At 37.3% G+C, this 17,963-nt stretch overlaps 1 protein-coding gene across 1 annotated transcript; it reads left to right on the forward strand.

The window, feature by feature from the left end:
• The first annotated feature begins 14,620 nt into the window (after window positions 1-14,620).
• LOC100980013 (olfactory receptor 4N2) lies at window positions 14,621-15,820 on the forward strand. Its single transcript, XM_014347501.3, is given in 1 exon segment — window positions 14,621-15,820. A coding segment is annotated over 1 exon segment (924 nt). The 3' UTR covers window positions 15,545-15,820.
• Window positions 15,821-17,963: the final 2,143 nt, after the last annotated feature.

A 17,963-nucleotide genomic window follows, 5' to 3' on the forward strand; every position in this document is an offset into this window, starting at 1 on the left:
GGTAATATTTTTTGAGGAAAAAAATGAATAAATTCAGAGACAAACTCTTTTGTTGGATAAAAACAATATTATTGAATATATACATGTCAATGCATAAATTGAATATAATTTAATAAAATGCCAGTAATACTTTTCATTGTAAAATTAATTCCAGATTATCTAGAGGAAAAAATCTATCCAAGGTGATAAAACTTTCCTAGAAGGGTTAAAAAGTCTCCATTTTGAGGACTATTATAGATCTTCAGATTACTTTTATCTTATGAATTAGAGTGAACATTAAGAGGTGAGTAAGATTCTGGATTATATGCACAATTATGAAAAAAATCATATTTTTAAAAGTTTTGGTGGCAAGACTAACGTATTCCAAGATGGGGTTGTTATTCCACTTAAGAACGTATCTAACCTCATGTATTTTGCTTCCTTTCTCTATTTTCCTGTGTGCAGCTCTCTTTATCATGGTTTTCTTTTTGTGGTTATATGGATTTGTAGACTGTGCATTTATATGGACTGCCATGCGAGCTGTCACAGCCCGGGCAGTGGAGTGTGGTTGGCTTGTGGGTAGTAAGAAGAATTTACCAACAACTGTATAGATTTGAAAAGGAAAGTTGTATTAGCTGGAAAGAACGCTGCAGAGGAGTGCAGCAGGGCTCCTCAGCAAGAGAGGACTGAGTACACCACTGCAGTAGATTTTTCCTTAGGGTATTTATGGACCTTAAAGTGGGAGCTTAAGGGTAATTTTTACCATATTAGCCACATAGGTCATGGTAAACAATTACATTTATAGACATTTTGGTGCCTTGATGTCAGCAAGAGTTGCACAATGAGTTTAGAATACATGCATTCCAGAGATGTATAGAAATTCTAGTTACTCACAAATTTTTGGAAAAGAAATCTCATACCAGATGCCAGCTTTACATAATAGGGATGTCTAATTACTTCTGAATTCCTTGGATAAGGAGTTTCGCCTCTGGATGGTCTTGCTCTCCTCGTGGACTAGTATCTCTGTTTCTTCACCTTTTTTTTTTAAGTCATACAACTATCTTTCCATTTATGTCTCTGCTAGTCTTTTCCCTTTTCTCTTGATCTTTATTTTGATTATTGTAAATTTTTCTGTACTTCTCTCTCTCTCCTTTCTTCTTTCTTTCCTTTTTCTACTCTTACACTTTGTTTTTGAAATGTAAAATAAATTAGAACAAATATATTTGGTGATAAATTATGTTTATTACCCCCAAATCTGTGTTCTTATTTCACTTGTAAAGTGACCCATAAACTCAATGTTTTCTCTAAAGCAAAAGAAAAGATTAAAATAATTTTAAAATAGAATTAATAAATTTAATTTGTATTTATTTTTTCTGACTCAATTAATTTTTAAAATTAATAATCTTTAATGGAAAAATGTTTTTCATCCTTGTTTTAGTTGAGCAGAGTGAAAGGGAACAAATTACAAATACCAAGATCATGATGCATATTTTCATGCTATGTAGGAGGTCACCTTCCCTTTAGCAATTGTTCTATCCTATACCAAGAAACTATTTTCTCTAAGAATAATTATGCAACAGTATTCATGAGCTTTTTAATATTTCCTTTGCTAATGTCCTTATCACCGTCAACATCCTGCAACTGAGTAAGGTGCTTATCTTGCATGCAAAATTTAAAGGTGTGCCCAAAAACTCAATAGTAGAGATAAACATTTTAATCAATATTTTGAGAAATCAAAATTAATTTTCAAATTTGTGATAAACAAAGTACCAAATTTTAAGCAAAGGCAGGATCAGCAACTGCCATGTTGAGCCATGTTGGAACCTGAGGCAACAGGAAAAATAAATAATATTGGTGAAGTCTTTTTTAAAAATTATACTTTAAGTTCTGGGATACATGTGTAGAACATGCAGGTTTGTTACATAGGTAAATATGTGCCATGGTGGCTTGCTGCACCCATCAACCTGTCACCTACATTAGGTATTTCTCCTAATGCTATCCTTCCCCTAGCCCCCCACCCTGTGACAGGCCCCCATGTGGGATATTCCCCTCGCTGTTTCCCTGTGTTCTCATTGTTCAACTCCCACTTAAGAGTGAGAACATGTGGTGTTTGGTTTTCTGTTCCTGTGTTAGTTTGCTGAGAATGATGGTTTCCAGCTTCATCCATGTCCCTGCAAATGACATGAACTCATCCTGTTTTATGGCTGCATAGTATTCCATAATGTATATGTGACCCATTTTCTTTATCCAGTCTATGATTGATGGGCATTTGGGTTGGTTCCAAGTCTTTGCTATTGTGAACAGTGCCGCAGTAAACATACATGTGCATGTGTCTTTATAGTAGAATGATTTATAATTCTTTGGGTATATACCCAGTAACGGGATTGCTGGGTCAAATGGTATTTCTGGTTCTACATCCTTGAGGAATCGCTACACTGTCTTCCACAATGGTTGAACTAATTTACCCTTCCACCAACAGTGTAAAAGCGTTCCTATTTCTCCACATCCTCTCCAGCATCTGTTGTTTCCTGACCTTTTAATGATCACCATTCTAACTGGCATGAGATGGTATCTCATTGTGGTTTTGATTTGCATTTCTCTAATGACCAGTGATGATGAGCTTTTTTTTCATATGTTTGTTGGCTGCATAAATGTCTTCTTTTGAGAAGTGTCTGTTCATATCCTTTGCTCACTTTTTGATGGGGTTGTTTGTTTTTTTCTTGTAAATTTGTTTAAGTTCCCTGTAGATGCTGGATATTAGCCCTTTGTCAGATGGATAGATTGCAAAAATTTCCTCCCATTCTGTAGGTTGACTGTCCACTCTGATGAGAGGTATTTTTTTGTTTTTTGTTTGTTTGTTTGTTTGTTTTCTGTGCAGAAGCTCTTCAGTTTAATTAGATCTCATTTGTCAATTTTGGATTTTGTTGCCATTGCTTTTGGTGTCTTAGTCATGAAGTCTTTGCCCATGCCTATGTCCTGAATGGTATTGGCTAGGTTTTCTTTTAGGGTTTTTATGGTTTTAGGTTTTCCGTTTAAGCCTTTAATCCATCTTGAGTTAATTTTGTATAAGGTGTAAGGAAGGGGTTCAGTTTCAGTTTTCTGCATATGTCTAGCCAGTTTTCATAACACCATTTATTAAATAGGGAATCCTTTTCCCATTGCTTGCTTTTGTCAGGCTTGTTAAAGATCAGATGGTTGTAGATGTGTGGCATTATTTCTAAGGCCTCTTTCCTGTTCCATTGGTCTATAGATCTGTTTTGGTACCAGTACTATGCTGTTTTGGTTACTGTGGCCTTGTAGTATAGTGTGAAGTCAGGTAGTGTGATGCCTCCAGATTTGTTCTTTTTGCTTAGGATTGTCTTGGCTATACAGGCTCTTTTTTGGTTCCATATGAAATTTAAAGTCGTTTTTTCTAATTCTGTGAAGAAAGTCAGTGGTAGCTTGATGGGGATAGCATTGAATCTGTAAATTACTTTGGGCAATATGGCCATTTTCATGATATTGATTCTTCCTATCCATGAACACAGAATGTTTTTCCATTCATTTGTGTCCTCTCTTTTTCCTTGAGCAGTGGTTTGTAATTCTCCTTGAAGAGGTCCTTCATATCCCTTGTTAGTTGTATTCCTAGGTATTTTATTCTCTTTGTAGCAATTGTGAATGGGAGTTCACTCATGATTTGGCTGTTTATCTATTAATGGTGTATAGGAATGTTTGTAATTTTTGCACATTGATTTTGTGTCCCGAGACTTTGCTGAAGTTGCTTATCAGCTGAAGGAGATTTTGGGCTAAGATGATGGGATTTTCTAAATATACAATCATGTCATCTGCAAACTTTGACAATTTACCTCCCTCTCTTCCTGTTTGAATATGCTTTATTTCTTTCTCTTCCCTGATTGCCCTGGCCAGAACTTCCAATACTGTGTTGAATAAGAATGGTGAGAAAGGGCATCCTTGTCTTGTGCTGGTTTTCAAAGAGAATGCTTCCAGTTTTTGCCCATTCAGTATGATATTGGCTGTGGGTGTGTCATAAATAGCTCTTATTATTTTCAGATACGTTCCATCAATACCTAGTTTATTTTGAGTTTTTAGCTTGAAGGGGTGAATTTTATCGAAGGCCTTTTCTGCATCTATTGAGATAATCATGTGGGGTTTTTCACTGGTTCTGTTTATGTGATGGATTATGTTTACTGATTGGGTATGTTGAACCAGCCTTGCATCCCAGGGATGAAGCTGACTTGATCATGGTGGATAAGCTTTTTGATGTGCTGCTGGATTCGGTTTGCCAGTATTATATTGAGGATTTTTGCATCGATGTTCATCAGGGATATTGGCCTGAAATTTTCTTTTTTATGTGTGTCTCTGCCAGGTTTTGGTATCAGGATGATGCTGGCCTCATAAAATGAGTTAGGGAGGAGTCCCTCTTTTTCTATTGTTTGTAATAGTTTCTGAAGGAATGGTACCAGCTCCTCTTTGTACCTCTGGTAGAATTTGGCTGTGAATCTGTCTGGTCCTGGACTTTTTTTGGTTGGTAGGCTATTAATTACTGCCTCGATTTCAAAACTTGTTATTTGTCTATTCAGGGATTTGACTTCTTCCTGGTTCAGTCTTGGGAGGGTGTATGTGCCCAGGAATTTATCCATTTCTTGTAGATTTTCTAGTTTATTTGTGTAGAGGTGTTTGTAGTATTCTCTGATGGTAATTTGTAATTCTGTGGGATCAGTGGTGATACCCCTTTATCATTTTCTATTGTGTCTATTTGATTCTTCTTTCTTTTCTTCATTAGTCTGGTTAGTGGTCTATTTATTTTGTTAATGTTTTCAAAAAACCAGCTCCTGGATTCATTGATTTTTTGAAGGGTTTTTTGTGTCTCTATCTCCTTCAGTTCTGCTCCGATCTTAGTTATTTCTTGTCTTCTGCTAGCTTTTGAATTTGTCTGCTCTTACTTCTCTAGTTCTTTTAATTGTAATTTAGGGTGTCAATTTTAGATCTTTCCTGCTTTAAGCTGTTGGCATTTAGTGCTATAAATTTTCCTCTAAACACTGCATTAGCTGTGTCCCAGAGATTCTGGTACATTGTGTCTTTGTTCTCATTGGTTTCAAAGAACTTATTTATTTCTGCCTAAATTTTGTTATTTACCCAGTAGTCATTCAGGAGCAGGTTGTTCAGTTTCCATGTAGTTGTGCGATTTTGAGTGAGTTTCTTAATCCTGAGTTCTAATTTGATTGTACTGTGGTCTGAGAGACTATTTGTTATGATTTCTGTTCTTTTGCATTTGCTGAGGAGTGTTTTACTTCCAATTATGTGGTCAATTTTATAATAAGTGTGATGTGGTGCTGAGAAGAATATATATTCTGTTGATTTGGGGTGGAGAGTTTTGTAGATGTCTATTAGGTCTGCTTGGTCCAGAGTTGAGTTCAAGTCCTGAATATCCTTGTTAATTTTCATTGATCTGTCTAATATTGACAGTGGGGTGTTAAAGTCTCCCACTATTATTGTGTGGGAATGTAAGTCTCTTTGTATGTCTCTAAGGACTTGCTTTATGAATATGAGTGCTCCTATATTAGGTGCATACATATTTGGGATAGTTAGCTTTTCTTGTTGCATTGATCCCTTTACCATTATGTAATGCCCTTCTTTGTCTTTTTTGATCTTTGTTGGTTTAAAGTCTGTTTTATCAGAGACTAGGATTGCAACCGCTGCTTTTTTTTGGCTTTCAATATGCTTGGTAAATTTTCCTCCATCCCTTCATTTTGAGCCTATGTGTGTCTTTGCACGTGAGATGGGTCTCCTGAATACAGCACACCAATGGGTCTTGAGTCTCTATCCAATTTACCAGTCTGTGTATTCTAATTGGGGACTTAACCCATTTACATTTAAGGTTAACATTGTTATGTGTGAATTTGATCCTGTAATTATGATGTTATCTGGTTATTTTGCCTGTTGGTTAATGCAGTTTCTTCATAGCTTCAATGGTCTTTACAATTTGGTATGTTTTTGCAGTGGCTGGTACCAGTTTTTCTTTCCATATTTAGTGCTTCCTTCTGGAGCTCTTGTAAGGCAGGTCTGGTGGTGACAAAAATCTGTTAGTATTTTCTTATCTGTAAAGGATTTTATTTCTCCTTCACTTATGAAGCTTAGCTTGGCTGGATATTAAATTCTGGTTTGAAAATTCTTTTCTTTAAGAATGTTGAATATTGGCCCCCACTTCTTTCTGGCTTGTAGGGTTTCTGCAGAGAGATCCACTGTTAGTCTGATGGGCTTCCCTTTGTGGGTAACTACTTGACCTTTCTTTCTGGCTGACCTTAACATTTTTTCCTTCATTTCAACCTTGGTGAATCTGACAATTATGTTTCTTGGGGTTGCTCTTCTCGAGGAGTATCTTTGTGGTGTTCTCTGTATTTCCTGAATTTTAATGTTGGCCTGTCTTGCTAGGTTGGGGAAGTTCTCCTGGATAATATCCTGAAGAGTGTTTTCCAGCTTGGTTCCATTCTCCCCGTCACTTTCAGGTACACCAATCAAACGTAGGTTTGGTCTTTTCCCATAGTCCCATATTTCTTGGAGGATTTGTTCATTCCTTTTCAATCTTTTTTCTCCAATCTTGTCGTCACACTTTATTTCATTAAGTTGATCTTCAATCCCTGGTATCCTTTCTTCCGCTCAATCGATTTGGCTATTGATACTTGTGTATGCTTCATGAAGTTCTTGTGCTGTGTTTTTCAGCTCCATCAGGTTATTTATGTTCTTTTCTAAAGTGGTTATTCTAGTTATCAATTCCTCTAACCTTTTTCAAGGTTCTTAGCTTCCTTGCGTTGGGTTAGAACATGCTCCTTTAGCTCAGAGGAGTTTGTTACTACCCTTCTTCGGAAGCCTACTTCTGTCAACTTGTCAAACTCATTCTCCATCCAGTTTTGTTCCCTTGCTGGCAAGGAGTTGTGATCCTTTGGAGGAGAAGAGGTGTTCTGGTTTTTGGAATTTTCAGCCTTTTTGCTCTGGTTTTTCCTCATCTTCATGGACCTATCTAACTTTGTTCTTTGATGTTGGTGACCTTCAGTTGGGGTTTTTGGGTGGACATCCTTTTTGTTGATGCTGATGCTATTTCTTTCTGTTTGTTAGTTTTCCTTCTAACAGTCAGGCCCCTCTGCTGCAGGTCTGCTGGAGTTTGCTGGAGGTCCACTCCAGACCCTGTTTTCCTGGGTGTCATCAGCAAATGCTGCAGAACAGCAAAGATTACTGCCTGTTCCTTCTTCTGGAAGCTTTGTCCCAGAGGGGCACCAGCCAGATGCCAGCTGGAGATCTCCTGTATGAGGTGTCTGTTGACCCCTGCTAGGAGGTGTCTCCCAGTCAGGAGGCACAGGCATCAGGGAGCCACTTGAGGAGGCAGTCTGTCCCTTAGCAGAGTTCAAGCGCTTTGCTGGGAGATCTGCTGGATCTCCTGGATTCATTGATTTTTTGAAGAGTTTTTTGTGTCTCTATCTCCTTCAGTTCTGCTCTGATATTAGTTATTTCTTGTCTTCTGCTAGCTTTTGAATTTGTCTGCTCTTACTTCTCTAGTTCTTTTAATTGTAATGTCAGAGGGTCGATTTTAGATCTTTCCTGCTTTAAGCTGTTGGCATTTAGTGCTATAAATTTTCCTCTAAACACTGCATTAGCTGTGTGGGAGATCTGCTGCTCCCTTCAGAGATGGCAGGCAGGAACATTTAAGTCTGCTGAAGCTGTGCCCACAGCCGCCCTTCCCCCCAGGTGCTCTGTCCCAGGGAGATGGGACTTTTATCTATAAGCCCCTGACTGGGGACGCTGCCTTTCTTTCAGAGATACCCTGCCCAGAGAGGAGAAATCTAGAGAAGCAGTCTGGCTATAGCTGCTTTGCTGGGTTGTGGGGGGCTCTGCCCAGGTCAAACTTCCTGGTGGCTTTATTTACACTGTGAAGGGAAAAGTGCCTACTCAAGCCTCAGTAATGGCAGATGCCCCTACCCCAACCAAACTCGAGTGTCCCAGGTCAACTTCAGAGTGTGTGCTGGCAGCAAGAATTTCAAGCCAGTGGATCTTAGCTTGCTGGGCTCCATGGGGGTGGGATCCACTGAGATAGACCACTTGAATCCCTGGCTTCAGCCCCATTTCCAGGGGAGTGAATAGTTCTATCTTGCTGGCATTCCAGGTGCCACTGGGGTATGAAAAAAAACTCCTGCATCTACCTCAGTGTCTGCCTAAATGGCTGCCTAGTTTTGTGCTTGAAACCCAAGGCCCTGGTGGTGTAGGCACCTGAGGGAATCTCCTGGTCTTCAGGTTGCAAAAACCATGGGAAAAGCTTAGTATCTGGATCAGAATGCACCTTTCCTCTCGGCACAGTCTCTCACGGCTTCCCTTGGCTGGGGAGGGAGTTCCCTGAACCCTTCCACTTCCCCGGTGATGTGATGCCCCACCCTGCTTTGGCTCACCATCCGTGGGCTGCACCCACTGTCTAACCAGTCCCAATGAGATGAGCTGGGTACCTCAGTTGGAAATGCAGAAATCTTCTGTGACTAACCTTCTGCGTTGGTCTTGCTGGGAGCTGCAGACCAGAGTTGCTCTTATTTGGCCATCTTGCCAGCCACCCTCTAAAGTTTGGTGAAGGCTTTAATTGAAAAATTTGAGTCTAGTCATATATATATATATATATATATGTATATATGTATTTTTTGCCTCATCCTACCCCTGCTTGCTTTCGTGGTACAAAGCAATAATCTCTCATCATTTATTTAATATTTTTCTCCTTTTGAATTTTATTATAACATGTAAATTTACTTCTCTCAAACTTCTATTTATTTCTGGACTAAAAAATATGCTTCTGAATAGGGTTCTTTTTCACGATAGAATTTTTGTTTTAGAACTAGAAAGTAAGTCAGCTTGGCATTATGTAGCACATTTTAAAAAATTTAGTTCTTGCAAACTCTGGTATTTTTCTTTGCCTTATTTAGTTGATAACTAATATAGCTTGCCTCATAACTCCCTTTGGAAGCATTCAGTGGGTCATGGTAGTCTCAAATCTCAAAAGAACTTTCTCCATTACAATAGAGAGATTTTAAAATCTAAGGTTCCTCATGTGGCAACGAACATTTATGAACAATGGCAAAACTGGTTAGTCTTACTAGGAGAGGGAGGATGCCTACTTTGTGAGAGTAACATAAGATCCCTGAAGGCTTAAATTTCTGGAGCTCTTCATATATATACAAGAAACAAGAAGAAAGGGACAATAGAAAATATATTGCAACTATTTTACTTGTTCACCTGATATCTTAGATTGCAGTTGAATAGACAGGTCAGAGTATTAGCAGGAATAGCCACAGGCTAAGGTCTAAATTCAGCAGTGGGGCACTGTGTATTCTCTCTCCTAATAGATCTCCATCTGCATTTAATGCTTGGGATTACTTTACTGGTGAACAAAACCTTTAATTCTATTATAATTTTCCATAGACTCAAGAGAATTGACATCTGGTGTTAAAAACCAAAAATCATACAAATGACTGATATGTATCATTTTCCTTATTAAATATGGAAGAAAGGGGAGGAGGATGCAGAAATGGTTGGCTAAAAGCTCCAGAGAAAAACTTAACGGATTTTATGATTCTGCAGAAGGTAAGTCCTTGACCTCTTCATTTTCACATTCAGCAGGTATGAAAGTTTCTTCTGTTGCATATGGTTATATCATTCATTCATAGAATTTTGACAGGAAGTTATAGAACTGAAAAAAAGCTTGATATACAAACCACTAGCTGTACTGGCAATTTTACATGAAGGCATTACTGACCCTCCACAACTTCTCTCTATTAACTTTTCAGATTTATGCAACTACCATTATCCCAGGGGTTACTCAAAGACATTGACAAAAGATCTAGCAGCATTCTGTCCATTCAATATAACTACTTTTAACATCTAAATATTTTCAGGATTAACTTTGGTTGAAGCGTACTTGAATGAATTACATATTAATACCATCATCACCTCATTCGATCCTCATGTTACCCCCATCAGACCCAAAGAGTCAATACATTAAACTATTTGGTAGATGAAAACTCAGGCTTCTGAAAGCTAAGTGACTTTCCCAGAATGCCACAATAAGTTAATTGCTCAGTCAAGGCATGAGAGTCAGATAAATGATTCCCAAACCAGGGATCCTTTTATGTTATTACATTGCCTAAAAACTGGCATTCAAACGGAATTTAGAGGCCATTTAATCTGGCCATCTCATTTGATTGATGAATAAATTTTCTGGCTAAGAATCTATACATTTGTTTAGTGCTTTATATACTCATCATCAACATCAGCATAAATTAAATTTTCTATTATGTTCTCAGCCTGATTCACACTTTTTAGAAAATATAAAACTTATTATTTCATACTCAAATAATTTACTAACCTTGCATCATTAGTAAGTTATTACTACTAATATTACATCCCTATTTTTGAAATTTGTATTCAATATATTTATTTCATTAGGATGCTACTAATGAAATTAACTTTATTTTTTTAAAAAAAAAAGTGAAGCATCTCATTTTTATCAGGTTCACTTACGAGTATGAAGTAGTTGATAAGTGACTCAGCGTTGGCCAACTGCAAGAATACCACATAAAAGTAAATGGTTATTACTGAAGAGTGAATTATATATTTTCATTTTGTAGACTTAATATTTAAAATGGAAGATGGTGGGAAGCACACACATTTCTCACTCTTGTTGGGAAAGAAAATGACAATGAGATTTTCTGTTTTTTGTTTTGTTTTGTTTTTAGATGTATTAGCAAGACAGGTGTGGGGTAGAATGGAGTAGCCATGAACATAGACGAAAAGTGGAGAGAGTGAAAACATATCAGAGTGAAAAAACATAGATAAATGTAAGGGAGAAGAAAGAAAAAATAATAAAGAACAATATTTGAAGAGAACAAAATAAATAGAGCCAGAAAGAAACAGAGAAGGGGAAAAGAACAGGCAACAAATTAACAGGGAAAAGAAATCACAACCAGAAAAAAAGAAAAAGAAAATAAACTGCTTATTGATGAATAAAGAAAGAGAAAAAAAGAAAAATAAGGAAGGAGGTGGAGTAAGCACATAGGATCTCTAAACACTTGGCTCCAGGAGCCCATCTGACCACACTCAGACTCCAGGCATGCACACACAGAGTTGCCTGGAGATGTTTCTGTGTCTCCACCCTGCAAATGTGGTGAACCCTTCTCCTTCATCTTCCCTATTTCTGTAGTGTGTCATCATGGCCAGAAACTGATCAATCCACGAATTAGCTGAAATGGCAAGAAGGATTAGAGATAGAGTGAGGAGGGTATGGTACAGACTTTCGACAGAACTTTCTCTACTAATTTGCCTAAAATAGAACACTTTACTCTGATGATGCCATCATTTATGGATTTTTTTTTGGTAGAAACTTATTTTATTTTGCTTAGAGGAATGCTCATCTGATTAGACTCTGCGTCTATTCCAACCACCATTTAGAGAAGGTAGAGATAATTGAAAGATGGAAATGGGACAGGGAAGAAAGTTGATCAAGATGTCAAGTAGTACAGAATCCCATCTGTTAAGAAACAGTAGAAAAATAACAGTGAGGCTGGGACACAGGCAGAATGGAAGAGCTTATAACCTTCAATTTCAAAGTCCTTCAGAAATCCTCAAATGTCTCAGGGATATTGTTAAATGCTAACACATCAAGAAATACCTCACTGTATGTTAACATGTGGGATACATAAAACACATGAGTAAGTAGAGTTGACCCCAGAAAAACATGGGTTTGAACCACACGGGTCCACTTATATGTGGATTTTCTTCCACCTCTGCCACCCCTGACACAGAAAAACAAACCCTTCCTTTCCTTCTCCTCCTCAGCCTACTCAGTGGGAAGACAACAACGATACGAACTTTATGATGATGCATTTCCACTTAATGAACAGTATTTATATCTTCCTTTCCTTATGATTTTGTTATATTTTATTTTCTGTAGCTTAGTTTATTGTAGGAATATAGTATATAATACATAAAACATAAAAATATTTGTTATTCAACTGTCTATGTTACCAGCAAAACTTCTGATCAACAGTAATCATTAGAAGCTAAGTTTTTAGGGAGTCAAGGTATGTGCTAATTTTTTATTGCACAGGAGGTCTGCCCCCTTAACTCCTGCATTGTTCAAGCATCGACTGTAGAAGGGGCTCTTGATTTAAGGAAATATTTATATAGGCAGATAGTAGAATAAATGTTGAGACAAATGGCTGGCAAAGGGGGAAAGGTTAAGACATGAGCAGAAAAGCTCATTTGAAGGAACTACAAAATATTTTTTCCTCTTACAATTTTGTGTGTGTTTGTATGTATTTGTGTGCATACGTGTGTGTGCATGTGGTATTTGCATATGTATATATGATGATGTGTCAAAGTATGACTTTCATAAATTCCACATGTGGCTGCCAGTAACACCCAGAAATTTCTGTATTAACCACTCTATTCCATTCTAGGGATACATAAAGCAGATAGTTTTAATGCTTCTTAAAATACGTACCCTAAGATGACACTATATAGATGTGCTGTCTGTCTTTTGGTGTTTGTTTGCTTGTTTGTTTTGATTTTCTATTTCTCTCTTCTTTCTTCCCTCATCCTCTATCTTCTTGTCTTTCTTTTCTAGGTACTGTTGCAGTAGCATTTTCTGTCAAAGATTTTCCCTTCCTCCCGCACCCCATGTGCTAGAGCACTTATTTATTTATTTATTTATTTATTTATTTATTTATTTATTTATTTTGAGACGGAGTCTCGCTCTGTCGCCCAGGCTGGAGTGCAGTGGCGCGATCTCGGCTCACTGAAAGCTCTGCCTCCCGGGTTCACACCATTCTCCTGCCTCAGCCTCCTGAGTAGCTGGGACTACAGGCAACCACCACCACGTCCAGCTAATTTTTTTGTATTTTTTTAGTAGAGACAGGGTTTCACCGTGTTAGCCAAGATGTTCTCAATCTCCTGAGCTCGTGATCCACCCACCTAGGCCTCCCAAAGTGCTGGGATTACAGGCATGAGTCACCGTGCCCAGCCGCTAGAGCACTTATTTAAAACAAATACACTGTTTAGTTAAATCATATTAAGAATATCCTTTTACATTACAATTTGTATTTTGTTGTAGGCCAGTAATTTTCAAACTTAAAAAATTTATTCCCCTAAGACATTTTTTGAATATATAACCTTAAATGTATGCATATTTATTTATAAAGTATATATAAACCATTGTACTATGTTATCCATTATAAATATTAAAAAGTGAATTTAGAAAACAATGAAATGTAGTGATACATATAAAATGTTATACACCGACTAAATATAGATAAATTACTATGTTCTTTCTATACTTCAGTGGATTATCATGTGCACCTTCTGGAACGAGTATACCCCATGAAAACAATCTGAATTTTAAATATGAATTTTCTTCACAATGCACATTGTTTTTCTTTTTATTTAAACAAGGTTGAACTTACAAATCAAAGCAATATGGGAGTGATTTTAGACTAACAATATTATTTTTAGTTATCCAAATGCACAAAAAGAACATTCATTCATTGAAGCTGTGATTAAAAAATTCTTTATCTATTTAAACTGAAGAGTATACACTTGCATTATCCTACTACTTATCAAGCAGAGCAAAAAATAAAACTCACTCTAAACTTAAGTAATATAACTACAGGTTATTTCTCATCTTCGAAATGGAAGAATAACACTACAGTATCTTTATGGCTACTTACAGTGTATCTATGCTATGAATTTATGAGTTGAGATAATGATATTTTAAAGTTTTATACTTGCAAATTTTATATTGTAGCATATTGTTTGTTAAAAGGCTGTATCTTGGGTGTCACACTGGGAACAGAGAAAGAAATGTGTTGTGAGTTTATTAATATTTGAAACTCAAAAAGTGCTAAATAAGCTGCATGCAGGTGTGGAGTGGCCACAGGAGTGGTGCTCAAACAGAGTTACAGCTGGAGCACTGTGTCTGTGTTAGGTCAAAAGTGGAGCTATAGCTTGGGATTCTCGTGAACAGTCTGGGAAAAGAGTATACAAGGATATCAGACCAAAAGGAGTATAATAAGAAGTAAATTAGATGATAAGACAGAGGGCAAGGAAGAGAGTTACCAGCTAGGAACTGGGAATTACACAGGAATTGAGGGAAGAAAATGTCTAGGAAAATTTGGGGGTGGTGTGGACAAGGAGAAAAAGGGTCTAATCCCAAGAAAAGAGCTAACCCTCAAGCATAGTATATCCACAAAAACTCAGAGACCTTCAGATTTGAACTTAGGTTGTGTCTCCATTAGGAAACTTCAATGATTTAAGAATGTAGGAATCCCAACGTGGAGGATACCAGACCCCTAACATGGAAAATGATTCTGTAGAAGCACATGGTTGAATGGGAATAAAACTGTAGCTTTGAGAACCATATTGTGTTTTCATTTTTCATTTTAAATTTGGAGAAATTAAGGTAATGGAGTTTCCCCAGAATAGGAGAGGGATGGGAAGTGTTGTTTTTAGCTGAAGTACTGTATGTGCCAAATAATTTTTAGCTGTATAACTAGTATCTAGTTGGAAGACACAGTAATAACGATTAATTCTGCTTCTTAACGTACTGCAGGCCAGGGAAATGGAAAGCGAGAACAGAACAGTGATAAGATAATTTATCCTCCTTGGTCTGACCCAGTCTCAAGATATTCAGCTCCTGGTCTTTGTGCTAGTTTTAATATTCTACTTCATCATCCTCCCTGGAAATTTTCTCATTATTTTCACCATAAAGTCAGACCCTGGGCTCACAGCCCCCCTCTATTTCTTTCTGGGCAACTTGGCCTTCCTGGATGCATCCTACTCCTTCATTGTGGCTCCCCGGATGTTGGTGGACTTCCTCTCTGCGAAGAAGATAATCTCCTACAGAGGCTGCATCACTCAGCTCTTTTTCTTGCACTTCCTTGGAGGAGGGGAGGGATTACTCCTTGTTGTGATGGCCTTTGACCGCTACATCGCCATCTGCCGGCCTCTGCACTATTCTACTGTCATGAACCCTAGAACCTGCTATGCAATGATGTTGGCTCTGTGGCTTGGGGGTTTTGTCCACTCCATTATCCAGGTGGTCCTCATCCTCCGCTTGCCTTTTTGTGGCCCAAACCAGCTGGACAACTTCTTCTGTGATGTCCCACAGGTCATCAAGCTGGCCTGCACCGACACATTTGTGGTGGAGCTTCTGATGGTCTTCAACATTGGCCTGATGACACTCCTGTGCTTTCTGGGGCTTCTGGCCTCCTATGCAGTCATTCTTTGTCGCATACGAGGGTCTTCTTCTGAGGCACAAAACAAGGCCATGTCCACGTGCACCACCCATATCATTGTTATATTCTTCATGTTTGGGCCTGGCATCTTCATCTACACGCGCCCCTTCAGGGCTTTCCCAGCTGACAAGGTGGTTTCTCTCTTCCACACAGTGATTTTTCCTTTGTTGAATCCTGTCATTTATACCCTTCGCAACCAGGAAGTGAAAGCTTCCATGAAAAAGGTGTTTAATAAGCACATAGCCTGAAAAAGGGCAAAAAAAAAAAAAAAGAATAAAAATAGACTGTAGAATTTTATCTGAAATTGATTTGTTTATTTCCAAGTACTGCAATCACTGAATACCTCCCATTTGTCAGGACTATTCTGGGAACTGAAGAAAGAAATTACGAGGCAGATAAGGTCTATCTGCTCTCCAAGAGATACAACCTAGTAAAAATAGACCGCCATTAAGGTAGAAAATAAACAGCATAGTTTCAGGAAGAGATACTGCTCTGTAAAAACTAAAAAGAAAAGTGAAATGATAAATTGTGACTCTGGATTGGGAGTAACCAATTTGTGTTTAATAATCAAAAAAGGCCTTGAAGAGCTGACGTTTTGGATGATATCTGGATAAACTGAAGAAGACAAACATGCAAACATTTGTGGTTATAGTAATCTAGACGGAGGGCACAGGTAGTGCAAAAACTCAAAGATGATGATGAACTTGGTATATTTGAAGAATACAATAAAGTCCATGTTACCCGGAATATAGTAATTTAATGTGAAAATGATTAAACTTAAAGTTGGAGATACTGGTAGTGTCAAAAACATATGGTCTACATAGTAAATATGAGTTTTCATTTTATTACAATTACAATAAGAAGCCATTCTGTGGCATTAAGCAAAAGAGTGATTCCTCTACTGAAGGGTCATAAACGACTTAGGGCTGTAAACTCAAGATTCTATGCGGATATCAAAGACTTGAAAAATATCATTAAGAGGAAAGTATTATATTTGTAAGTGCACTTTGAAAGATATTAAACTACCAATTTTTCTTACATAAATAAGCAGAGAGTGGCAAAAGAAAGCTGGTTACTTTTACTGAGAAAGATCACAAAAACATTTTACTTTTTTTTTTCTAGAGCTTCATGATTAATCCTAGCAAATTTTTATGACTTTTAGCTGTATGTTTGACCTTATTGCCAATTGATTTCACTCTAAGTTTAATAACAACAGTCTTTTGGTAGACCAATCAGGATTTTGTGTCAGAGACAAGAAACCATTCTAGCTATTTTAAACAAAACATCATTTAATATCGAGAGTTAGGTGTTCGCAAAATCACTGGAAAGTCTAAAAGAGCAGACTATAGGCTGGACGTCCAGAGATGCCTTACAGACTAACACAGGTGACCAATGTTGTCAGGGAAGTTGTTCTTGCTACAATCTTAGCCATCTGTTGTCTGAAAAACACTACAATTTTAGCCATGTGCCTGGGATCAAGTTGATGATCTGGAATCACTTTGGACCTAACAAATCACCCCTAGTATTACAGAAGCCTCTCCTACTGCGTCCCTTTAACTAGCTGACTACATATTCAAATCTCAAATGAGTACATTAAATGGGCAGCATCCAAAACATCTGGAAACCCAAATGCAAGGGGGTCAAAAACTGAGTTTTAAAATATTTTATTTTTGATAATCGCCAAAGTTTATACTTAGGAATATAAATTTTGTACATGGTAAAAATATTCAGACTATAGGAAAAAGTGGTCTGAATCTTCAAATAATCCTTCTCTATTCTCACTCTGTTTATTGCGTTGCTTCCTGTTTTAGTGAGAAAGGTAGCAGGTGAGAATTCCTTAATCTCCCATCACTACCACTATACAACCTGCATCTGTGATTAAGTTTCCTTTAACTTCTCCTGAGACTGAGTGACCTGATCCTGCTCCTACAGAAGTAAACCCTTCCACCTGTGCACCAGATTCCATCCCCTTCCTCTCTACTAAAGGCAATTACTCTGGTAACTCTCCTTTCTCTCACCTATAACATGAACTTTGTCCTCCCTATTGGATGTAACCTTTAGCATGTAACCGCATTTCTTCCCTCCTAAATAAAACCTTCTTGCCACCTTTTCCCCTGTCCATGTCACTTCATGAGTCTTTGTGTCTCCACATGAATTTTAGGATTTTTAAAAATTTCTTTAAAAAATGATGTTGGGATTTTCACAGAGATTGCATTGAATCTATAGATTGCTTCAGGTAGTGTGGATATTTTAACAATATTAATTGTTCTATTCCATTAACATAGAAAGTCTTTCCATTTATTTGCATCTGCTTTAATTTCTTTCATCAATATTTTACAGTTTAAGTGTACAAGTCTTTCACCTCCTTGTTTAAGTTTACTCCTAAATATTTTATTTTTTGGTTCTAATGGAAATGAGATCAATTTCTTAATTTCCCTTTTAGATAGTTCTTTTTTATTGTATAGAATTGAAATGATTTCTTTTGTAGATTTTTAAATTTATAAAAATTTAATTGACAAATAAAGGTCAAATATATTCAAGGTATATGAAATGATAATTTGATATGCATATACATTGTATAATGATTACCACAATCAAATTAACACATTAATCACCATCCATGTTGTACATTAGTTACCAAGAATGTGTTTATCTTATGGCTGAAAG

This window comes from Pan paniscus, chromosome 15 (genome assembly GCF_029289425.2).
Source record: "Pan paniscus chromosome 15, NHGRI_mPanPan1-v2.0_pri, whole genome shotgun sequence".
Lineage (NCBI taxonomy): Eukaryota > Metazoa > Chordata > Mammalia > Primates > Hominidae > Pan > Pan paniscus.